At 51.9% G+C, this 25,557-nt stretch overlaps 2 protein-coding genes across 4 annotated transcripts in view; both read right to left on the reverse strand.

The window, feature by feature from the left end:
• pcsk5b (proprotein convertase subtilisin/kexin type 5b) overlaps nucleotides 1-25,557 on the reverse strand; it is a 679,955-nt gene that overhangs the window by 49,912 nt on the left and 604,486 nt on the right. The window lies entirely within an intron of this gene.
• Nucleotides 5,328-25,557, reverse strand: part of LOC147124372 (uncharacterized) — a 67,777-nt gene continuing 47,547 nt past the window's right edge. Inside the window, exons 2-4 of the mRNA XM_085986191.1 lie at nucleotides 12,587-12,633; nucleotides 9,890-10,014; nucleotides 5,328-6,093 (exon numbers count right to left, since the gene is read on the reverse strand). Of these exons, the coding sequence (XP_085842317.1) occupies nucleotides 5,898-6,093; nucleotides 9,890-10,014; nucleotides 12,587-12,633 (368 nt within the window). The 3' untranslated portion in view covers nucleotides 5,328-5,897. The remainder of the gene's footprint in view (nucleotides 6,094-9,889; nucleotides 10,015-12,586; nucleotides 12,634-25,557) is intronic.

Raw genomic sequence — 25,557 nt, forward strand, 5'->3', positions numbered from 1 at the left:
GGAAGCGAGGCGAGCGACTGGGGGGGGAAGCGAGCGAGCGACCTGGGGGGGGAAGCGAGCGAGCGACTGGGGGGGAAGCGAGGCGAGCGACTGGGGGGGGAAGCGAGCGAGCGACTGGGGGGGGAAGCGAGCGAGCGACTGGGGGGGGGAAGCGCGACGACTGAGCGAGCGGCACGCGGGGGGGGAAGCGAGCGCGCCACGGGGGGGGGGGAAGCGAGCGCGCCACGGGGGGGGGGGGGAAGCGAGCGCGCCACGGGGGGGGAAGCGAGCGCGCCACGGGGGGGGGAAGCGAGCGCGCCACGGGGGGGGGAAGCGAGCGCGCGCACGGGGGGGGAAGCGAGCGCGCCACGGGGGGGGAAGCGAGCGCGCCACGGGGGGGGGAAGCGAGCGCGCCACGGGGGGGGAAGCGAGCGCGCCACGGGGGGGGAAGCGAGCGCGCCACGGGGGGGGAAGCGAGGCGCGCCACGGGGGGGGGAAGCGAGCGCGCCACGGGGGGGGGAAGCGAGCGCGCCACGGGGGGGGGAAGCGAGCGCGCCACGGGGGGGGGAAGCGAGCGCGCCACGGGGGGGGGAAGCGAGCGCGCCACGGGGGGGGGAAGCGAGCGCGCCACGGGGGGGGAAGCGAGCGCGCCACGGGGGGGGAAGCGAGCGCGCCACGGGGGGGGAAGCGAGCGCGCCACGGGGGGGGAAGCGAGCGCGCCACGGGGGGGGAAGCGAGCGCGCCACGGGGGGGGGAAGCGAGCGCGCCACGGGGGGGGGAAGCGAGCGCGCCACGGGGGGGGGAAGCGAGCGCGCCACGGGGGGGGAAGCGAGCGCGCCACGGGGGGGGAACGAGCGCGCCACGGGGGGGAAGCGAGCGCGCCACGGGGGGGGAAGCGAAGCGCGCCACGGGGGGGAAGCGAGCGCGCCACGGGGGGGGAAGCGAGCGCGCCACGGGGGGGGAAGCGAGCGCGCCACGGGGGGGGAAGCGAGCGCGCCACGGGGGGGGGAAGCGAGCGCGCCACGGGGGGGGAAGCGAGCGCGCCACGGGGGGGGGAAGAGCGCGCGACGGGGGGGGGGAAGAGCGCGCGACGGGGGGGGGAAGAGCGCGCGACGGGGGGGAAGAGCGCGCGACGGGGGGGGAAGAGCGCGCGACGGGGGGGGGAAGAGCGCGCGACGGGGGGGGAAGAGCGCGCGACGGGGGGGAAGAGCGCGCGACGGGGGGGGAAGAGCGCGCGACGGGGGGGGAAGAGCGCGCGACGGGGGGGGAAGAGCGCGCGACGGGGGGGGAAGAGCGCGCGACGGGGGGGGAAGAGCGCGCGACGGGGGGGGGAAGAGCGCGCGACGGGGGGAAGAGCGCGCGACGGGGGGGAAGAGCGCGCGACGGGGGGGGGAAGAGCGCGCGACGGGGGGGGAAGAGCGCGCGACGGGGGGGGAAGAGCGCGCGACGGGGGGGGAAGAGCGCGCGACGGGGGGGAAGAGCGCGCGACGGGGGGGGAAGAGCGCGCGACGGGGGGGGGGAAGAGCGCGCGACGGGGGGGAAGAGCGCGCGACGGGGGGGGAAGAGCGCGCGACGGGGGGGGAAGAGCGCGCGACGGGGGGGGAAGAGCGCGCGACGGGGGGGGAAGAGCGCGCGACGGGGGGGGAAGAGCGCGCGACGGGGGGGGAAGAGCGCGCGACGGGGGGGGAAGAGCGCGCGACGGGGGGGGGAAGAGCGCGCGACGGGGGGGGGAAGAGCGCGCGACGGGGGGGGAAGAGCGCGCGACGGGGGGGAAGAGCGCGCGACGGGGGGGGAAGAGCGCGCGACGGGGGGGGAAGAGCGCGCGACGGGGGGGGAAGAGCGCGCGACGGGGGGGGAAGAGCGCGCGACGGGGGGGGAAGAGCGCGCGACGGGGGGGGGAAGAGCGCGCGACGGGGGGGGAAGAGCGCGCGACGGGGGGGGAAGAGCGCGCGACGGGGGGGGAAGAGCGCGCGACGGGGGGGAAGAGCGCGCGACGGGGGGGGAAGAGCGCGCGACGGGGGGGGGGAAGAGCGCGCGACGGGGGGGGAAGAGCGCGCGGGGGGGGAAGAGCGCGCGACGGGGGGGGGGAAGAGCGCGCGACGGGGGGGGGGAAGAGCGCGCGACGGGGGGGGGGAAGAGCGCGCGACGGGGGGGGAAGAGCGCGCGACGGGGGGGGGAAGAGCGCGCGACGGGGGGGAAGAGCGCGCGACGGGGGGGAAGAGAGCGCGCGACGGGGGGGGAAGAGCGCGCGACGGGGGGGGAAGAGCGCGCGACGGGGGGGGAAGAGCGCGCGACGGGGGGGGAAGAGCGCGCGACGGGGGGGGAAGAGCGCGCGACGGGGGGGGAAGAGCGCGACGGGGGGGAGAGCGCGCGACGGGGGGAGAGCGCGCGACGGGGTGAAGAGCGCGCGACGGGGGGGGGAGAGAGCGCGCGACGGGGGGGGAAGAGCGCGCGACGGGGGGGGAAGAGCGCGCGACGGGGGGGGAAGAGCGCGCGACGGGGGGGGGAAGAGCGCGCGACGGGGGGGGAAGAGCGCGCGACGGGGGGGAAGAGCGCGCGACGGGGGGGGAAGAGCGCGCGACGGGGGGGAAGAGCGCGCGACGGGGGGGGAAGAGCGCGCGACGGGGGGGGGGGGGGGGGGGGAAGAGCGCGCGACGGGGGGGGGGGGGGGGGAAAGTGCGCGCGACGGGGGGGGGGGGGAAAAGCGCGCGGACGGGGGGGGGGGGAAGAGCGCGCGACGGGGGGGGGGGGGGGGGAAGAGCGCGCGACGGGGGGGGGGGGGAAGCGGGGGGGGGGGAAAGAGCGCGCGGACGGGGGGGGGGGGGGAAGAGCGCGCGACGGGGGGGGGGGGGGAAGAGCGCGCGACGGGGGGGGGGGGGGAAGAGCGCGCGCGACGGGGGGGGGGGGGGAAGCGCGCGGAGGGGGGGGGGGGGGAAGAGCGCGCGACGGGGGGGGGGGGGGAAAGAGCGCGCGACGGGGGGGGGGGGAAGAGCGCGCGACGGGGGGGGGGGGGAAGAGCGCGCGACGGGGGGGGGGGGAAGAGCGCGCGACGGGGGGGGGGGGGAAGAGCGCGCGACGGGGGGGGGGGGGGAAGAGCGCGCGACGGGGGGGGGGGGGAAGAGCGCGCGACGGGGGGGGGGGGGAAGAGCGCGCGACGGGGGGGGGGGGGGGGGGGAAGGTGGCCCGATGGACCCCTGCGAAGGAAGAAGGTAAGCTCTCCCTCCCTGTCCCACCCCCTCACTCTTTCCCTCCCTGTCCCACCCCTTCACTCTTTCCCTCCCTCACCCTCTCTCTCCCTCCCCATCTCTCCCTGCTTTACTCTCTCTCCCCTCCCCCACCCTCTCGCTCTCTCCCCCCCACCCTCTCGCTCTCTCCCCCCTCCCCCCCCCCCCCCTGCCCGAGCCCTCATCCCCCGCTCCAATCCCTCTTTCCGCCCCGGGGCCCGGGCCTCGGCACCTGGATGAACGCGTTCCCTCGGCCGTCACCCTGATGCCGTTGGCCGAGGCGAACACCCGCAAAGACATGGCCCAGCCGAGTCCAGCGCCCCGGTCAGCTCGAGGTCCGCAGCCGCTGTTCGGCCCGCAGGCCACAAAGCACCCGAGCCCAGCGCCGGCGATGGCTCCACGGAGCTCCGTGCCGCCCCACGCACTGACATGGCCCCGCCCTCCCGAGCTGGCTTGAAGAGCGCCGATTGCGGCTGTGAGAGACGGCCGGCGGGCCCGGTTGCCGGGGTAACCCTTCCCGCTCTCCAAGCCCCGCCCGAGATCAGCACTCCCGAGCCAAGCGGGGAACAGAGCGAGACGCCGCGTCTCAGCTGCTCCTGCTGCACGCGCACCCTTTACCAAGGTAGCGGCGCTCGGCTGAGGCCCGCCCCTCCAGCCTTCACAAATATAGCTGCGATCCGTGGCCGCTTGTTGACTGGGGCCGGGAGGTGCCTAGCTCGGGCGTGGGTGCGGAGGAGAGGCCGAGGCTTCGAGGCCTACCTGGAAAAAACGGGGAAAGGTAGGAAAATTAATGAGATTAGATAAAAGATTTAGAAAGTAATTAACTTTTTGAAAAAACAATATGTGTTTTAAAAGCAATGTTTTTTTGAAAGACGCAGAAAGCGGGAAAAAGGAAAAGTTTGGAATCAAGATGGCGGCGACTCACCTTGGTTCAGAACGATAAGGCCCGCCCCACACACGCACCGATTGGTCGACCGTCAGGTCACCAAAGCGTAGGATTGGTCAATCGTCCCGTCACTCGACCGCAGGAGGGCCCGGCCGCACGCGCCAGGAACCCGGCGTACGATTGGTCGACCTCGAGGTCACTCTATCGCTAATGAGCGGATAATGAGATGCTAATAAGCGGAATTTTGAACGTTTTTCGGATACCGCGGGCGCGATTTTCGTCCGGCCGAAATGTAAATACGCTTACGACCGTTTCGGAAAGGTAACCTTTCTTTCGACATAACGCACGCGTAGGTACGCTCTATAACTTTCGAGCGCATAGCCGGACAGACGCACACGTGAGGACAGACAGAAGGACAGACAGACAGAAGGACAGACAGATAGAGCGACTCGTTTATATATATATAGATAGAAGATAGATCTGTGTCACCTGGACATCAAAATCTATGATTTTAAGTTTACTAAAAAGAAACATTATCTTCTGTTAGAATTCCATCTTCCTCTCCAACTACTTTTATGGTGTCTCAGTGATGGGAACAGCTGTTTAAAGCCATACCGTTTTGATGCAACCATTCTCCGATATTAGGAAACTGAGTGAAATCATTGTGAGGCTCAGCCTTAAAGGTTACTCACTTTCCTGATGCAACTCTGCTTTAGCATTTTCCTACAATGTTGCTGCATAGCCAGCTGCTGTGCTGGTTCAACGTAGCAATGATTTCTCCTCCAGTCCTTAGCGAAATATTTATCTTGCTGTTGATGATGTAATCAATGTCATAAAATCAGAATTTGAATTCACTGGAGGCTGGAGCACCCATACACTTTCACTAACTTATTTTGTCATTAAGCTGGTTATTCACACTAGGGTCCTCAATTTAAATAAAGGAAACTACGATGGTCTGAGGAGCGAGTTGGGTCGGATTGACTGGGGAATGGCACTCAAAAGGGTTGACGGTGGATAGGCAATGGCAAACATTCAAAGACCGAATGGATGAACTACAGAATTTGTTCATCCCGGTTTGGCATAAAAATAAAACAAAAAAGGTGACCCAACCGTGGCTAACAAGGGAAATTAGGGATAGCATAAGGTCCAAGGAGAGGAAATATAAATTGGCCAGAAAAAGCAATAATCCTGAGGATTCAACAAAGGAGGTGATGCACTATCAATTGCTACAAAAGACTAGAGATTGAGAAAGTAATAAACAGGCTTTTATTACGAAAGAACAGAGCATGCCTCTTGTGGTTGCCTGGTATCCAAAAGGGCCGGAGGCTGCCGAGCAGCGACCTTTATACCCAGCCATGAGGGTGGAGCCAGGGGCGGAGTTAGCTGAGGCATGCACAGACAAGTACAACAATATGCAAGAGTGAACAACAGTACTAACAGTGAACAACAGTACTAACAACAGTGGTTTACCACATTCACCCCTTGTTTAGAATTGAGTCCGGCGGGGTGAAGTGCACTAAAAATTCGTGTACTGAAGTCTATCAGGAGGCCTTGTAAGCCGCCCTGAGCGTCGCAGCAGCGGCGGCGGTGATGGTGCAGCATCCAACGTTGAACCCGGTGTCTCGTTCAGAGGAGGTGTAGCAGGTGGCGGACCCTGGGGCTGCTGCATGCCGTCTACAGGGGTCAGAGCATGGGTAATGGGAGGTAGCGATGGTGGTCTCTCAGAGGCACCCGAAGTTGCGAGGTCTCGTGCGGGGACTGTGTCCTGGGGGTAGGCAGGAGTAGGGGTGGGTGGCGAAGAGGGTGTTTCAGGAGCACCCGCAGGTGCGAGGTCTCGAATGGAGACTGTGTCCTCCCGCCCGTCCGGGTACACCACGTAAGCATACTGCGGGTTGGCGTGGAGGAGGCTCACCCTCCGCCTTATGGGTCCTCACGTGCTTCTGCAGTAGGACGGGACCTGGAGAAGTCAGCCATGTTGGTAGCGAAATCCCCGACGTGGACTTCCTGGGGAAGGAGAACATTCTCTCGTGAGGAGTGGCATTGGTGGGTGTACAGAGCAGCGACCGAATGGAATGGAGCGCCGCAGGGAGGACCTCCTGCCAGCGGGAGGTCGGAAGGCCCTTAGATTTTAAGTTTAAAAGGACTGCCTTCCAGACTGTCGCATTCTCCCTTTCCACCTGGCCGTTACCCCGGGGGTTGTAGCTGGTGGTCCTGCTTGTAGCAATGCCTCTCGCGAGCAGGTACTGCCGAAGTTCGTCGCTCATAAAAGATGAGCCCTGTCGCTATGGATATAGCTAGGGAAACCGAACAATGCGAAGAGGTCATTCAGACATTTAATGACCGTGGTACTGGTCATGTCCGAGCAAGGGATGGCAAACGGGAAACGGGAGTACTCATCAATTATATTGAGGAAGTACACATTGCGGTCAGAGGAGGGGAGGGGCCCTTTAAAATCGATGCTCAGCCGCTCGAAGGGGCGCATGGCTTTGATCAGGCTCGCTCTGTCTGGCCTATAAAAATGCGGCTTGCACTTGGCACAGATCTGGCAGTTCCTGGTCATGGTCCTGACCTCCTCGATGGAGTAGGGCAGGTTACGGGATTTGATAAAATGGAAGAACCTGGTGACCCCCGGGTGGCAGAGGTCATTGTGGAGGGTCTGTAATCTATCAACCTGCGCGTTGGCGCACGTACCACGCGATAGGGCATCTGGGGGCTCATTGAGTTTCCCGGGCCGGTACAAGATATCGTAATTGTAGGTGGAGAGTTCGATTCTCCACCTTAATATCTTGTCATTCTTGATTTTGCCCCGCTGATTATGAAACATAAAAGCTACTGAACGCTGGTCAGTGAGCAGGGTAAATTGTTTTCCGGCCAGGTAATGCCGCCAATGTCGCACGGCTTCCACAATGGCCTGGGCCTCCTTTTCGACAGAGGAGTGTCGAATCTCGGGGCCCTGGAGGGTCCTTGAGAAAAAGGCCACGGGTCTCCCCGCCTGGTTAAGGGTTGCAGCTAGGGCAAAGTCGGATGCGTCGCTCTCCACTTGAAAAGGGAGGGACTCATCCACAGCGTGCATTGTGGCCTTTGCAATATCGCTTTTTATGAGAGTGAAGGCTGCACAGGCCTCTGCTGTCAGGGGGAAGGAGGCGGACTTGATGAGAGGTCGGGCTTTATCCGCATAGTTGGGCACCCACTGAGCATAGTAAGAGAAAAACCCCAGGCATCTCTTCAGTGCTTTCTGGCAGTGGGGGAGGGGGAGCTCCATAAGAGGGCGCATTCTATCAGGGTCTGGGCCGATGACTCCGTTCTCCACTACGCAGCCAAGAATAGCAAGGCGCTTAGTACGAAACATACATTTGTCTTTGTTGTATGTGAGATTCAGCCGCTGGGCCGTCCGGAGGAATTTCCCTAGATTAACGTCGTGGTCCTGCTGGTCGTGGCCGCAGATGGCGACGTTGTCTAGATATGGGAAAGTGGCCTGGAGCGCGTTCTGGTCAACCATCCGGTCCATCTCCCGTTGGAAGACAGAAACTCTGTTGGTGACGCCGAAGGGAACTCTGAGAAAGTGATAGAGCCGACCGTCAGCTTCAAAAGCTGTGTACTGGCGGTCCTCAGCCCTGATGGGGAGCTGGTGATATGCCGACTTCAGATCAATCGTCGAGAACACCTGGTATTGTGCTATCTGATTGACCATGTCAGATATGCGGGGGAGTGGGTATGCATCCAACTGGGTGTAGCGATTGATCGTCTGGCTGTAGTCAATAACTAGGCGCTGTTTTCCGCCAGTCTTCACCACCACCACTTGTGCTCGCCATGGGCTATTGCTGCTCTCGATAATCTCTTCCTTCAGGAGTCTCGCTACCTCGGATTTAATGAAACCCCTATCCCCGGCACTGTAACGCCTACTTTTGGTAGCGATGGGCTTACAGTCGCGGGTGAGGTTAGCGAACGAGGGGGGGGGGGGGGGGGGGAGAGACTTTAAGGGTGGAGAGGCTGCAAATGGGGAATTTATAATGGGGAACAAAGAAATGGCAGACCAACTAAATACATATATTGGTTCTGTCTTCACAAAGGAGGACACAAATAACCTCCCAGAGATGCCGGGGAACATAGGGTCTGATGAAAGGGTGGAACTGAAAGATATCAGTATTTGTAGGGAAATGGGGTTAGGAAAATTGATGGGACTGAAGGCCGATAAATCCCCAGGGCCTGATAATCTACATCCCAGGGTACTTAAGGAAGTGGCCCTAGAAATAGTAGATGTATTGCTGGTCATCTTCCAGAACTCGATAGACTCTGGAACGGTACTCATGGATTGGCGGGTAGCTAATGTTACCCCACTATTCAAAAAAGGTGGTAGAGAAAAGGCGGGGAGCTTGACATCGGTAGTGGGGAAAATGCTAGAGTCCATTATAAAAGATGTAATAGCAGGGCACTTGGAAAGCAGTGACTGGATCGGACAAAGTCAACATGGATTTACAAAAGGTAAATCATGCTTGACTAATCTACTGGAATTTTTTGAGGATGTAACTGGTAAAATAGATAAGGGAGAACTAGTGGATGTGGTGTATTTGGACTTTCAGAAGGCTTTCGATAAGGTCCCACATAAGAGATTAGCGTGCAAAATTAAGGCACATGGGATTGGGGGCAAGGTATTGACTTGGATAGAGAACTGGTTGGCGGACAGAAAGCAAAGAGTTGGAATAAACGGGTCGTTGTCCGTGTGGCAGGCAGTGACTAGTGGGGTACCGCAAGGATCGGTCCTAGGACCCCAGCTGTTCACAATATATATTAATGATCTGGACGAGGGAATTGGATGTAATATCTCCAAATTTGCAGATGACACAAAGCTGGGTGGGAGGGTATGCTGTGAGGAGGATGTCGTGAAACTCCAGTATGATTTGGACAGGTTGGGTGATTGGGCAGAAACATGGCAAATGCACTATAATGTGGATAAATGTGAGGTTATCCACTTTGGTGGCAAAAACAGGAAGGCAGATTATTATATGAATGGCAATAGATTGGGAGAAGGGGAAGTACAAAGAGACCTGGGTGTTCTTGTGCACCAGTCGCTGAAGGTAAGCATGCAGGTGCAGCAGGTAGTTAAGAAGGCAAATGGTATGTTGGCCTTAGTAGCAAGAGGGTTCGAGTACAAGAACAAGGATGTCTTGCTGCAGTTGTACAGGGCCTTGGTGAGACCGCACCTTGAGTATTGTGTGCAGTTTTGGTCCCCTTACCTGAGGAAGGACGTTCTTGCCATGGAAGGAGTGCAGCGAAGATTCACCAGGCTGATACCTGGGATGGCAGGAATGACGTATGAGGAGAGATTGTGTCGATTGGGCTTATACTCACTGGAGTTTAGAAGATTGAGAGGGGATCTCATCGAAACCTATAAAATTCTGTCAGGCCTGGACAGACTAGATGCAGGAAGGATGTTTCTGATGGCCGGGGAGTCCAGAACCAGGGGTCATAGTCTAAGGATAAGGGGTAAGCCATTTAGGACTGAAATGAGGAGGAATTTCTTCACCCAGAGAGTGGTGAACCTGTGGAATTCTCTGCCACAGAGGGCGGTGGAGGCCAGTTCATTAAGTATATTCAAGAAAGAGTTAGAAATATTTCTTAAGGCTAAAGGGATCAAGGGATATGGGGAGAAGGCAGGGACAGGGTACTGCATTTGGATGATCAGCCATGATCTCATTGAATGGCGGAGCAGGCTCGAAGGGCCGAATGGCCTACTGCTGCTCCTATCTTCTATGTTTCTATGTACAATTATGTGAGTGCCATTGTTCTCGCCTTTACTTACATCTGAAATGAAACAAATCTGTCTCTCTTTACAGTTGTTAATTGACCTGCTGTGTATTTCCAGCATTTTGATTTCATTGCAGATCTCCAGCATTTGTAGTTTTTTTTCCACCCTTTATCTTTGATCTGTGGTTCAAAGAGTTAAAGACATTTTTCTCTCGTCACCAATGAGAGCAAAACAGTTGGCATGGGTATAAAATAGGGAATTTCTCCCCCCTACTCTGACCAACATTTACACTCACATTCACAACTGGAGGAAAATATATCTCCTGATCTCTCTGCCCTTTATTCACCGCACATTGCATATCCCAAAACCTGCAATCGCATATCATGATTGGTCCTTTTCTGTATTTTTGTCTTTTTTCTTGTGCACAAACAAGTGTGAACAAACCATGTACGGAAAAACTATTTTGTGTTGATATGTTCTCAAAATAACATTTTTTTAACTAATTAAGCTTTAAAAGTCTCTCCTTTTTGATCAAACCATTCAATGCACAATTCCTCAGCCAAGAGAAATGTGTATTGTGAAATACACTGATCCAATATTGAACATTTATACTACTGTTTAACTCTCTCCTGTACTGCTCTTCCCTTTGCTGGTTTGATTATTAATCTGGCTCTCTTTCACAGCCTCCGTTTTTCCAGCTGACATCTCAAGCAGCAGATTCCATCATTCCATCTCCCATATCACCTTCAAAATAAGTTAAAAGTTAATTCTGGGTTCTTCATTGCATCAGTTGTGTCTGGTACAGGAAGTGCTTGCAGCAACAGGAACATCCGGCTTTCAGCAAGCTCCCCACACAATACAATGGTGGCAGCACATTTTAAAATCCTGCTTCAGCCACATTGCTTAACATTCCTTTTAAAACCAATGGCAATTTAACATTTGCTTGGTTTAAACCATCATTGCATGACAAAATGACTTTTGAGTTGTCTAACATAACTAACACAGCAACATGGGAAATAAGTGAAAATAATTTGAATCATTAGAATCAAGCAGCTTTGAATTAAGCGTAGACTGTAATCTCCATTACTTAACTGAAGTGCCACTATACTTATTTTAATTGTACATGATTTTGAGCCTGTATTATTGCCTATTGGTTTGGCCACAAGGGAAGGAAAAGACAGAATACTTTCCATTAATGTCCTCTCTGGCCACTTCCCTCCCCCCATTTTGCAGCAGAAAAAAAAGATATTTTTAAAACATGTCAATTTTATCAACATGAAGGCACTCGAGGTAGGTCTCCTTGCCACTAGTCTGCTCCAATAATGCCAGTGATGGGAAGCACTTCCAATGAAGACAGTGGGGGCTATGATTTCAAACTGGGTTAAGCACTGATTCAGAGCTTCTGGATACTGGGAAGCAAAATTATTTTCTGGGAAATCAGCATCCCTAGTCTGAAATGTGATTCCCCTGAATCCCACAACTCCAATTGAACTCTGCAGCTAGTTTAGGTCATGGTCAACGTTCCCCCTAAGGTGCGCGGCCGCAATCGTGAGGTCAGGCGTAGGCCGCTCACCAATGTTGCCACTGGAAGAGATACCGCACAGTAAATTTAAAAGGCCCGCACAGGGAAAAAAAGAAAGGGAACATTGGTCATGGTGCCCATTATTTCCCATGGAACCGCCTAGGGCATTCCCCATTGGTGACATCATCATAGCAGCATAGCAAGGAGGAAGGCCCGACTCCACAGTCCTCATTTCAGTAAGTAAACTGGCGTTTCTTTAACAACAGCTAGCCATCCAAAATTCTTTACAACCTTAGTTTCTTCCACAAAATGGGGGATTACTTTAAATTAAAAAAACACACCCTCTAGGTTTTGCTTCTCCTTCAATGGGGTGGTCACACACTTTGGGAAAGTTAAAGGGAGGGAGACAATAGTGGACTTTAAAGCTTGTGCTGTTGATATCAACATATTTTTAGTGATGGTTGCAGTTGTTCAGATCTTCTGTATACCCAAAAGATGTTAATACTTCAATAATAGTTAAAATAGAAGCTGGAACTAGAATATGAAAGAACAAAAGATTAGGCATCAAGATCCAAACCGTAGTGCGCTGTTGTAAAAGCATCGACTGCCAAAGACATGACTAAATAAGGATTAAACAGAAAAATCCAGTAAACTATAATGGCACATTGTAGCTGAGGAAATAATAGAGCATAAATATTTGAATTTGAATGAAAATGTACAATGTTAGAGTGTTAGAGAAATTATGAATTATTTACATGCTACATGACGAACTGTATACATGTGAAAAAACATTTAAAGGTTCCACAAAGAACAAAATTTGCATTTATGTAGCAAATGGTCACATCCTCAAGATGCTTTACAACCAGCGAGTTACTTTTTGAAGTGTAGCCACTATTATTTAGGCAAAGAATAAACATTATACAGCTTTTTGACATGTGTTTTGCTCTCCCCACCCCCCTGATCTCCTTGCGTTTTGTCTGCACTGTACACGCTCTCTAAACTTACTATTCAATGTTGTGCAGTACGAGGACTATAAAACTGAATTAATTAATACATATTAAAAAAGTGGTTAAGGACCCTTGTTGTAACCACTGTCGTGTTTTGCTATTAACAGTGCACGAGACTGCATACCCTGAAACAAAACAATTAAATTTAAATTTCAAATCTTCTTGGATCTGAGCTGCAACACACACAAATCAGCAATTGTTTACAGCTTAAAAAGTACTTACTGTTCTGGGTTCAAATGCAAACAGAGCTCTGTAAACTTTCACCTGACCTGAAAAACAAAAATAAAACTGTGACCACTATACCTATCCATCATTTTCTTTAAATGGCATTTTATCCTGTTAAACCCTCTACTGTTCCCAGTTTCAAGGTGGTCCTACCCAACAATTTATGTTTTAAGAACCAGTTATGCATGACTACTGTTTATGTAGAAAATTTAAGTACTGTATCGCAACAAAAAGTTCTCTTTCACTTAAAGACCAATGACATTTCCTTAATCTTGATGAATCTAACTTTTTTCACACATCGGATGGCACAATAAAAGGGTACTGCCAAAAGCAGCTGTATCAGGGACACACACCTCATAAATCTGACTCTGACTACAACAATGTCCATGAATAGCAAAGAAAGTTCCACAGGCAGAAGAAATGTGTGTAAAGCTTCATGACTGGCATTCTGTACAGACTTCCAGTCTGTAAATGAAATGTAAATCTGGTGCAAATCTCGACACCTCATTGGATGTGAAGAATGATCTGATTTAGACAGAAGTCATTGGCATCTGTATGCAATTGGGCGAAGTAAGGATGACAAAAGGTCAAGAATCAAAATGGCACATTCAACAGGACAACAAGTATTTATATTGCGCCTTTAACATAGTAAAATGTCCCAAGACGTTTGAGAGGAGTGTTATAAAACAAAATTTAAACACCGAGCCACATAAGGAGATGTTAGGGCAGGTGACCAAAAGCTTGGACAAAGAGGTAAGTTTTAAGGAGCGTCTTAAAGGAGGAAAGAGGTAGAGAGGCAGAGAGGTTTAGGGAGGGAATTCCAGAGCTTCGGGCCTTGGCAGCTGAAGACACGGCCACCAATGGTTGAGTGATTAAAATCGGGGCTGCTCAAGAGGCCAATCCTCCCCACCCCTCCCCGATCGATTGCCGACCCCACCGCCCACGATCCCTCCCCTGGACCGGCCCCTCGCTTTTGAGGCCTACCCGGCCACAGCCAGCCAGCCTCTCAATCTGGCAGGCTGCGGGCGAGAATCCGCGACCTCGCATTCAAAACAGGCCCTGCCGTTAAAAGTCAGCAGGGCCTGCGGGAAACCCGGCCCCTCAGGTTTCCCACCTGCCTCAGAGACCCTCCACCCCTAACCCACCTCCCTTGAGAAAAATCCGGCCAATGCCCGGTTTTTCCAATATTTAGTTGGAGGAAATTTCTGCTCATCCAGTACTGGATGACAATTTATAGACAGTGAAGGGGTCGAGAAGGGTGGTGGTGAGGTAGAGCTCAGTGTCGTCAGCATACACTTAAAAACTGATGCTGTACTTTTGGATGATGTCACCAAGGGGCAGCATATAGATGAGAAATAGGAGGGGGCCAAGGATAGTTCCTTGGGGCACACCAGAGGTAACTGTGAGCGAGAGGGAAAAGAAGCCATTGCAGGTGATTTTCTGGCTATGATTAGATAGATAAGAATGGAATCATGCAAGTGCAGTCCCACTTAGCTGAACAACCGTGGAGAGGTGTTGGAGGAGGATGGTGTGGTCAACCGTGTCAAAGGCTGCAGACAGGTTGAGAAGGACAAGGAGGGCTAGCTTACTTTTGTCACAGTCACATAGGATCTCATTTATGACTTTGATAAGAGCCGTTTCAGTACAGTGGCAGGGACAGAATCCTGATTGGAAGGATTCAAACATGGAGTTCCGTGAAAGATTGGCACGGATTTGGAAGGTTCAAGGATTTTGGCGAGGAAAGGGAGGTTGGAGATGGGACAGTAGTTTGCAAGGATGAAGGGGTCAAGGGTTGGTTTTTTGAGAGGGGTGATGACAGCAGATTTGAAGGAGAGGGGGACATTATCTGAGGAGGGAGAACCGTTAACAATATCAGCTAACATGGGAGCCAGGAAAGGAAGTTGGATGGTCAGCAGTTTAGTGGGAATAGGGTCGAGGGAGCAGAAAATGGGTCTTATGGGCAAGATGAGCTCAGAAAAGGCCAGAGAGGAGATTGGAGAGAAAATGGAGAAGATGCGAGTTCAGGGCTAGGGCAGGGGGTAACCTTGGCCCGGTGGGCTAGAGGAAGGGAGGGAAGTGGCAGAGGCAGCTGGTCTCAATCTTAGTGACAAAGTAGTCCATGAGCTCCTTGCACTTGTTGTTGGAGGCGAGGGTGGAGGAGACAGGGGAGAGGGGTTTAAGAAGACGGTTTCGAGTAGAGAAAAAAAGCCGGGGGGTTAGTTTTGCATTCCAGAATGATCCTGGAATGGTGAGCAGTTTTGGCAAATGAGAGCAGGACCCGATAATGCTTTATGTGGTCCAGCTAAATCTGGTGATGAACGGATAAACCAGTTAGCCGCCGTTGTCCCTTCAAGTCTGTGTCTCTTGGACTTAAGGGAGCAAAGATGAGGGCTGTACTGGGGGAACATCCAGGATGAGAAAGAGTAATGGTTTTAATGGGGACTAGGGCATCAAATGGTGGTGGTGAGGGTGTGGTTGAGCAGGTCAGCAGCTGCAGAAATGTTGTGGTGAATGGCGGTCCAAAGGCTGGACAGATGAGATTTTGAAAGTGCAGTAGTAAGTGAATTGGGGGAGTCCAGGGGTGGACACAGAGGAAGTAGGATTGGGGAGGGGGAAGGGGGATGTGGGTGGAGAGCGATACAAGGAAGTGATCAGAGATGGCCTTATCTGTGATTGACACGATGGGAGCAGCTATGCCACATTGAGATGGCAAGGTCAAGGAGGTGGCCGTGAATATGGAGTGTACATGGAGGGAGAGGATAAGGTAGGATAGAAGGACAGTGAACTCGAAGGAGTGTAGGATGAATTGAGATAGAGGTTGAAATCACCGAGGATGAGAAGTCACTCAGTGCAGAGGCTGAGGGAGGAAAGTAGTGAAGATATCTCAGTAAAAAAAATTATGGTACTTGGGTGGGCGGTAGAGAATGAGGATTTTAAATGAGAGGTGAGGAGGTGGAACAAGTGCAGGTGCTCAAGGGAGGAGAAAGTGCCAGAGGAGTAGGGGAACGGACCAAGGTGTGATTTGGTGATAAGAGCCAGACCACTATCGCGATGGTCTGGGCGGGGCAGGTGGTGGAAGGTATAGCCAGGCGGGGAGACTTCATTTAGGGGGAAGGTGTCATCACCCCTCAGCCAGGTTTCCGTCAAGGCCATGATGTCAAAGCAATCATCCACAATAAACTCATGGATGGCAGGGGCCTTGTTCACAAGTGAACGGACATTCTGGAGGGAGATGCGGAGAGGGGCGGTGATAGCTGATCCGCTGCCAGGGTCAGCACTGGGAGGGGCGAGTTGGACGGGGAGGAGATTGGCAAGATTGCTTGCATGTCATTTGTGCATAAGAGATTGTCATAGTCATTGCTTTCCTTTTTACTTGGCGTATAATATAGATTTAAAAAAAATCCAATGTCCTAAATTAGAGACAAACACATTGCACACAATCTGTTAAAAGTGGTATACAGCCAGAATTTGAGCAGACATACTTGAATTTTAATGGTTTTCATTTTTGTTCTCTATAACCCAGTTTGAACAATTGTAATATGATGTACCAAATCAATCGATATCAAAATAATGGTCAAAGGAACTATTAGTTTTAAAAATGTATTTCTTTTGCAAATGCTTTGCAGTAATATGTCAGAGCACATTACCTGTTGTGTGCATTTTACATTACATTCTTAACATACTTTATATATGGCAGACTGGTGGATAACCCTGACAACAGGTGCTACACGTTTTAAAATTGCGTCTCGTTCTTCCTCCTTTCCCCCTCCATAAACAAGAAGGTTCAAAAAAGTATTATTTGATGGATATAGTCCTTCCAGTAACACAGATTTTCTTTTACTCGTGCTGTTCTACTTCAGTGTTACTGTTCACATTGATAGTTACAACAACAACACTCCCCGTCATATCAAGAAATGGCTGAGCACACTGGATACAGCAAAGGCTATCTGACCAGACAACATCCCGGCTGTCGTGCTGAAGACTCGTGCTCCAGAACAAGCCGCGCCTCGATACAAGTTGTTAGAGTACAGCTACAACACAAGCATCTAGCCAACAATGCGCAAAATTCCATAACATAAGAAATAGGAGCAGGAGTAGGCCATTCGGCCCCTCGAGCCTGCTCCACCATTCAATAAGATCATGGCTGATCTTCTACCTCAACTCCACTTTCCTGCACTATTCCCATATCTCTCGATTCCCTTAATATCCAAAAATCAATTGATCGCTGTCTTGAATATACTCAACGACTGACTCTCCACAGCCCTCTGAGGTAGAGAATTCCAAAGACTCACCTCATTTCAGTCCTAAATGGCCAACCCCTTATTCTGAGACTGTGACCCCTGGTTTTAGGCTCCCCAGCCAGGGGAAACATCCTCTCTGCATCTAACCTGTCAAGCCCTGTAAGAATTTTGTACGTTTCAATGAGATCACCTCTCATTCTTCTAAACTCCAGAGAATATAGGCCCAGTCTACTCAATCTCTCCTCATAGGACAATCCCCCCATCCCAGGGACAATCCCCCCCATCCCAGGAACCAGTCTGGTGAACCTTTATTGCACTCCCTCTATGGCAAGTATATATATATCCTTCCTTAGGTAAGGATACCAAAACCATACACAATACTCCAGGTGTGATCTCACCATCTATATATATAAATCGGTCCTTCTGTCCTTCTGTCTGTCTGTCATCGCGTGTGCGTCTGGCGGGCTATGCGCTCGAAAGTTACAGGGCGTACCTACGCACGCGTTACCTCCAAAGAAAGCTTACATTTCCGAGATGGTTTTAAGCGTATTTACGTTTCAGCCGGGCTAAAATTGCGCCCGCGGTATCCGAAAAACCTTCAACATTCCGCTCATTAGCATCTCATTATCCGCTCATTAGCGACAGAGTGACCTCGAGCTCGACCAATCGTACGCCGGGTTGCTGGCGTGTGCCGCCGGGCCAATCGGTGCGTGTGTGGCCGGGCCTTATCGTTCTGAACCGAGGTGAGTCGCTGCCATCTTGATTCCAAACTTATCCTTTCTTTTTCCCGCTTTCTGCGTCTTTCAAAAAAACGTTGCTTTTAAAACACAAATTCTTTTAAAAAAAAGTTAATTACTTTCTAAATCTTTTATCTAATCTCATTAATATTCCTACCTTTCCCCGTTTTTCCAGGTAGGCCTCGAAGCCTCGGCCTCTCCTCCGCACCCACGCCCGAGCTAGGCACCTCCCAGCCCCAGTCAACAAGCGGCCCCCGATCGCCGCCATCTTTGTGAAGGCTGGAGGGGCGGGCCTCAGCCGAGCGCCGCTACCTTACTAAAGGGTGCGCGCGCAGCAGGAGCAGCTGAGACGCGGCGTCTCTCTGTTCCCCGCTCGACTCGGGCGGGGGGGGCGGGGCTCTCGGGAGTGCGGATCTCGGGCGGGGCTTAGAGAGCGGCAAGGGTTACCCCGGCAACCGGGCCCGCCGGCCGTCTCTCACAGCCGCAATCGGCTTGGAGAGCGAGAAGGGATACCCCGGCAACCGGGCCCGCCGGCTGTCTCTGAGCCGCAATCGGCGGTCTTGAAGCCAGCTCGGGAGGGCGGGGCTCCGGAGAGCAGGAGGCCGGTGCTCGGGAGGGCGCTGCTCGGGAGGGCGGGGGCGGGGCTCGCGACATCGCAGGGCGGGAGATGGGACATCGGGAGATCGTGGGGCGGGTCTAGGGAGATCAGGGTGGGGCTAGATGGGGGGGCGGAGCTCGGGAGATCGGGGGGCGGGGCTCGGGAGATCGGGGGGCGGGGCTCCGGAGATCCGGGGGGGGGGGGGGGGGGCTCGGGAGATGGGGGATCGGGGGGGCGGGGCTCGGGAGATCGGGGCTTGGGAGATCGGGGGCGGGGCCCGGGAGATCGGGGGGGCGGGGCCCGGGAGATCTCTTCCCCCCCTCCCCTTCCCCCCCTTCCCCCACCTCTTCCCCCCCTCCCCTTCCCCCCCTTCCCCCACCTCTTCCCCCCCTCCCCTTCCCCCCCTTCCCCCACCTCTTCCCCCCCTCCCCTTCCCCCATCCCCTTCCCCCCAGTCGCTCTCCCTCTTCCCCCCAGTCGCTCTCCCTCTTCCCCCCAGTCGCTCTCCCTCTTCCCCCCAGTCGCTCTCCCTCTTCCCCCCAGTCGCTCTCCCTCTTCCCCCCAGTCGCTCTCTCTCTTCCCCCCAGTCGCTCTCTCTCTTCCCCCCAGTCGCTCTCTCTCTTTCCCCCCAGTCGCTCTCTCTCTTTCCCCCCAGTCGCTCTCTCTCTTTCCCCCCAGTCGCTCTCTCTCTTCCCCCCCAGTCGCGCTCTCTCTCCCCCCCCAGTCGCGCTCTCTCTCCCCCCCCCAGTCGCTCTCTCTCTTCCCCCCCCAGTCGCTCTCTCTTCCCCCCCCAGTCGCTCTCTCTCTTCCCCCCCCCCAGTCGCTCTCTCTCTCTCTCTCTCTCTCTTCCTTCCAACAACATGCCCTCGAAAAAGCCTTGGCACCGCCTGGCACTTCAGCTAGTCTATATATATAAATAAAGGAATCGATCTGTCTGTCTATCTGTCTGTCTGTCCTTCTGTCTGTCTGTCCTCACGTGTGCGTCTGTCCGGCTATGCGCTCGAAAGTTATAGAGCGTACCTACGCGCGCGTTACCTCCAAAGAAAGCTTGCGCTTCCGGGACGGTCGTAAGCGTATTTACTTTTCGGTCGGACGAAAATTGTTCGCGCCTTATGCAAAAAACCTTCAAAATTAAACTCATTATCTGCTACTTAGCATTGATTGACTGACGTCAAGGTTCCACCAATCCTGTGCCGTCATGATTGACCAATCCTACAGTACAGTCCCCTGATGGTTGGCCAATCGGTGTGTGTGTGTGGGCGGGACTAATGGTTTTCATCTCAGGGATGTGCCAGCCATTGTTTCACTGCTTCCAGCTCAAACTACTCTCCTTATACTAACTTTTTCAAAGCTGGATCTCTTTTAAAAATAACATAACATTTACCAAAAACGTTTTATAAGTACTTTCACTTTCATCTTTCAAGGTATTAAAAGGTAGAAATGTTGCCCGACAGCAGATTGAGAGGGACACAGACAGGGCCCAAAAGCCTGGGACTCGATTTAAAATGTTGCCCGGCAGCAGATTCACAGAGGGACACAGAGAGGCCCCAAAGCCTCGCACTCGATTTAAACCGCCCGGCCCAAAACAGCCCTGGCAAAGCCGGGCTCCCCCCAGCTAGTGACCCTATATAATTGCAGTAAGACATCTTTACTCTTATACTCAAATTCTCTTGTACTAAAGGCCAACATACCATTTGCTTTCTGTACCTGCTGTTAACTTCAGTGATTTGTGTACAAGGACATCCAGGTCCCTCTGAACACCAACATTTCCCAATCTCTCACCATTTTAAAAAGTACTATGCTTTCCTATTTTTTTCTACCAAAGTGGATAACTTCACATTTTTCTGCATGAAATTCCATTTGCAATGTTCTTGCCCACTCACTTAGCCTGTCCATATCCCCTTGAAGCCTCTTTGCATCCTCCTCACAACTTACATTCTCACCTAGCTTTGTATCATCAGTAAACTTGTATATATTACATTTGGTCCCCTCATCCAAATCATTGATATAGATTGTGAATAGCTGAGGCCCAAGCAGCGATCCTTGCAATACCCCACAAGTTACAACCTGCCAACCCGAAAATGACCCGTTTATTCCTACTCTGTTCTCTGTCTGTTAACCAATCCTCAATCCACGGTAGTATATTACCCCCAATCCCATGAGCCCTAATTCTGTTTAATAACCTCTTGTGTGGCACCTTATTGAATGCCTTCTGCAAATCCAAATACACCACATCCACTGGTTCCCCCTTATCTATTCTGCTAGTTACAACCTCAAAAAACTCTGATTTGTCAAACACAATTTCCCTTTCATAAATCCGTGTTGACTCTGTTCAATACTATTATTATTTTCTAAGTGCCCTAATAGATTCTAGCATTTTCCCTACGACTGATGTCGGGCTAACTAGTCTATAGTTTCCAGTTTTCTCTCTCCCTCCTTTCTTAAATAGTGGAGTTACATTTGCTACCTTCCAATCTGCGGGAACTGTTCTAGAATCAATGGAATTTTGGAAGATGACAACCAATGCATCCACTATCTCTACAGCCACCTCTTTCAAAACCCTAGTATGTAGGCCATCAGGTCCAGGGGATTTATCAGCTTTCAGTCCCATTAATTTCTGCAGTAGAGATTGAGCGTCCCGAATCCGGCAACCTCGGGACCGAGGCCGAGCCGGTTTTTGGGTTTTTCCGGACTTCAGAACATGTTTCTGATGTCCGAAGTCCGGAAGCGCCCGAGCCCAGGTTGCAATATTTCCAGACTTTGGACATCAGAAACACGTGCCAAGTCCAGAATGCCTGGGCCCAGGTTGCACTATTTCCGGTTTTTGGTAAGCCTCCCTCAGGGTGTCCGGATTCCGGAACATTTTACGGATTCCGGACCCCTGCCACCAATTGTCCCGGAGTCTGGAACATTCCGGAACTCCGGATTTGGGATGCTCAACCTGTACTCTTTTTCTTACTGATACTAATTTCTTTCAGTTCCTCATTCTCGCTAGACCCTTGGTTCTCCACTATTTCTGGGAGGATTTTTGCATCTTCTTCCGTGAAGACAGACACAAAGTATTTGTTTAATTTCTCTGCCATTTCCTTATTCCCCATTATAATTTCTCCTGTCTCAGCCTGTAAGGGACCCACATTTACTTTTGCTAATCTTTTTCTTTTTACATACCTATAGAAGCTTTTGCAGTCTGTTTTTATGTCTCTCGCTAGTTTACGCTCATATTCTATTTTCCCTCTCTATCAATTTCTTGCTCCTCCTTTGCTGAATTCTAAAATCCTCCCAATCCTCAGGGTTACTGCTCTTTTTGGCAACATTATTAGCCTCTTCCTTTGATCTAATACTATCTTTAACTTCTCTTGTAAGCCACGGTTGGACCACTTTTCCTGTGGGGTTTTTGTGCCCGAAAGGAATGAATATTTGTCGTAAATTATGTATTAATTCTTTAAATGTTAGCCATTGTCTGTCTACCGTCATACCTTTTAATGTAGTTTCGCAATCTACCTTAGCCAACTCGCCCCTCATACCTACAGAGTTTGCTTTGTTTAGATTTAAGACCCTAGTTTCGGATTTAATTAAATCACTTTCGAACTTAATATAAAATTCTATCATATTATGGTCACTCTTCCCTAAAGGCCCCTTTACTACAAGGTTATTAATTAACCTTTTCTCATTGCACAACACTAGATTAAAAATAGCCTGTTCCCTAGTTGGTTCCTCAACATACTGATCTAGAAAACTATCTTGCATACATTCCATGAATTTGTCCTCCACACTATTACTGCAAATTTGGTTTGCCCAGTCTATATGTAGATTAAAGTCCCCTATGATTACTGTATTACCCTTGTTACATGCGCCTCTAATTTCCTGATTTATACTCTGCCCTACATTACAACTACTGTTTGGGGGCCTATAAACAACTCCCACCAATGTTTTCTGCCCCATGCTGTTTCTTAGCTCCACCCAAACTGATTCTACTTCTTGATTTTCTGAGCTAAGATCCTTTCTCTCTACTGTCTTTATCCCATCCTTTATCAGGGCTACCCCTCCTCCTTTTCCATTTTGCCAATCTCTCAGTTTCTGTGGCCGAGACCGAGACTCCAAGATGGTATGTTGCCTCCCTGGTGCAAGGGTCAAGGATGTCTCGGAGCGGGTGCAGAGCATTCTGAAGGGGGAGGGGGATCAGCCAGTTGTCGTGGTACATGTAGGTACCAACGATGTAGGTAAAAAGAGGGAGGAGGTCCTACAAGCTGAATTTAGGGAGTTAGGAGCTAAATGAAAAGTAGGACCTCAAAGGTAGTAATCTCTGGATTGCTACCAGTGCCACGAGCTAATAAGTTTAGAGAGAGTAAGATAGATAAGCTAAATACGTGGCTTGAGCAGTGGTGCAAGGGAGAGGGATTTAAATTCTTGAGGCATTGGAACCAGTTCTTGGGGAGGAGGGACCTGTACCAAGGGGACGGTCTACACCTGAACTGTGAGGGAGCCGATGTCCTCGGGGTAATATTTTCTAGGGCGGTTCGGGAGGATTTAAACTAATTTGGCAGGGGGATGGGAACCTAGGTAGTGGAAAAGAGGGAAGTCATATGAAGTCAGAAATAGATGGTAGAAAGGTGAGAAGCAATAAGCAAAGGAGAGAAACACAAAGGGCCAAACTAATTCATAATGAGAGTGTGAAAAAAGCAAGCCTGAAGGCTTTGTATCTTAATGCTAGAAGCATTAGGAACAAGGTGGATGAATTAGTTGTGGAAATAGAGGTAAACAAGTATGATTTGATTGGGATTACAGAAACGTGGCTGCAGGGTGGGCAAGGCTGGGAACTTAACATCCAGGGATATACAATATTTAGGAAGGATCGGCAAAAAGGTAGGGGAGGTGGGGTAGCATTGCTGGTAAAGGAGGGGATTAATGCAATGGAAAGGAAGGATATTAACTCGGATGAAACGGAATCTGTATGGGTAGAAATGAGAAATAGCAAGGGGAGGAAAACGTTAGTGGGTGTGATATATAGGCCTCCAAATAGTAATATGGAGGTGAGGGAAGGCATAAAAAGGGAAATTAGAGAAGCGTGCGATAAGAGCACAGCTGTCATCATGGGTGACTTTAATTTACATATTGATTGGACTACCCAAATTAGTAAAAATTCTGAGGAGGAGGAATTCCTGGAATGTTTTCGGGACGGTTATCTGGACCAATATGTCGAGGAGCCGACTCGAGATCAGGCCATTTTAGACTGGGTATTGTGCAATGAGAAGGGACTTATCAGCAATCTTCTTGTACGAGGCCCCTTGGGTCAGAGCGATCATAATATGATCGAGCTCTCAGTCGAGATGGAGAGTGAGGAAATTGAATCAGAGACTAAGGTCCAGAACTTAAATAAAGGGAATTACGAGGGTATGAGACGGGAATTGGGTAAGATTGATTGGGTGGTGTTTCTGGGGGGATTGACAGTGGAGAGACAATGGCAAGCATTCAAAGATAGAATGGAAGAATTCCAGAACATGTTTATACCGGTTTGGCATAAAAATAAACCTAAAAAGGTGACTCAACCGTGGATAACGAGGGAAATTAGGGACAGCATAAAATCAAAAAAAAGGGCATATCAACTGGCAAAAAAAAGCACCAGACCGGAAGATTGGGGGCAGTACAGGATACAGCAAAAGAGGACAAAGGGATTAATCAGGAAGGGGAAAATAGAATACGAAAGTAAACTTGCAGCAAACATAAAGACAGACTGCAAAAGCTTTTATCGGTATATCAGGAGGAAAAGACTGGTAAAATCCCAAGTCGGTCCCTTGCAGTCCGATTCGGGAGAATATATAATGGAGAATAAGGAAATGGCAGACCAATTAAACTCATACTTTGGTTCTGTATTCACAAAGGAGGACACAAATAACCTCCCAGGAATATCGGCAAACATAGGGACTAATGAGAGGGAGGAGCTGACAGAAATTAGTATCTCTAGGGATATGGTGTTGGGTAAGTTGAGGGGACTGAAGGCCGACAAATCCCCGGGGCCTGATAAACTACATCCTAGGGTACTTAAGGAGGTGGCCCTGGAGATAGCAGATGCTCTAAGGATCATCTTCCGGAACTCCATTGACTCGGGAACAGTACCCGTGGATTGGAGGGTAGCTAATGTTACCCCAATATTTAAAAAGGGGGGTAGAGAGAAAGCAGGGAATTATAGACCAGTAAGCCTTACATCGGTTGTGGGCAAAATGCTAGAGTCCATTATTAAGGATAAAATAGCGGAGCACTTGACAAATGGGGAAAGGATCGGACAGAGTCAACATGGATTTACAAAGGGTAAATCGTGTTTGACTAATCTGCTGGAATTTTTTGAGGAAGTAACTGGTAAAATAGATGGGGGAGAGCCAGTGGATGTGGTGTACCTTGACTTCCAGAAAGCCTTCGATAAGGTTCCACACAAAAGATTATCATGCAAAATTAAGGCTCATGGGATTGGGGGCAAAGTATTAACGTGGATAGAGAACTGGCTGGCGGATAGAAAACAGAGAGTTGGAATAAACGGCTCGTTTTCGGAGTGGCAGGCAGTGACCAGCGGGGTGCCGCAAGGATCTGTCCTGGGACCCCAGCTGTTCACAATATATATAAATGATCTGGATCAGGGAATTGGATGCAATATTTCCAAATTCGCTGACGACACTAAACTAGGAGGAGGGGTGGGCTCTGATGAGGATGTCAGGAGGCTACAGTGCGATTTGGACAGGTTGGGGGAATGGGCGGATACGTGGCAGATGCACTATAATGTGGATAAATGCGAGGTTATCCACTTTGGGGGTAAAAACAGGAGGGTAGATTATTATCTAAATGGCAATAGATTGGGAGATGGGGAAGTGCAGAGGGACCTGGGTGTTCTTGTGCACCAGTCACTGAAGGAGAGCATGCAGGTGCAACAGGCGATCAAGAAGGCAAATGGTATGTTGGCCTTCATATCAAGGGGGTTCGAGTATAGGAATAGGGATACCTTACTACAGCTGTACAAGGTGCTGGTGAGACCGCATCTGGAGTATTGTGTACAGTTTTGGTCGCCCCATCTGCGGAAGGATGTTCTTGCCATGGAGGGAGTGCAACGGCGATTCACCAGGCTGATACCTGGAATGGCGGGAATGACCTACGAAGAGAGATTAAATAGTTTGGGCTTGTACTCACTGGAGTTTAGAAGATTGAGAGGGGATCTCATCGAAACATATAAAATTATGGCAGGCCTAGACAGGCTGAATTCAGAGAGAATGTTTCCAATGGCCGGGGAGCACAGAACCAGGGGCCACAGTCTAAAAATAGCGGGCAAATCATTTAAAACAGAGATGAGGAAGAATTTCTTCACTCAAAGAGTGGTGAGCCTGTGGAATTCCCTGCCACAGAGGGCTGT

This window comes from Somniosus microcephalus, chromosome 1 (genome assembly GCF_052327205.1).
Source record: "Somniosus microcephalus isolate GS21.2 chromosome 1, FLI_Smic_1.0, whole genome shotgun sequence".
Taxonomy (NCBI): domain Eukaryota; kingdom Metazoa; phylum Chordata; class Chondrichthyes; order Squaliformes; family Somniosidae; genus Somniosus; species Somniosus microcephalus.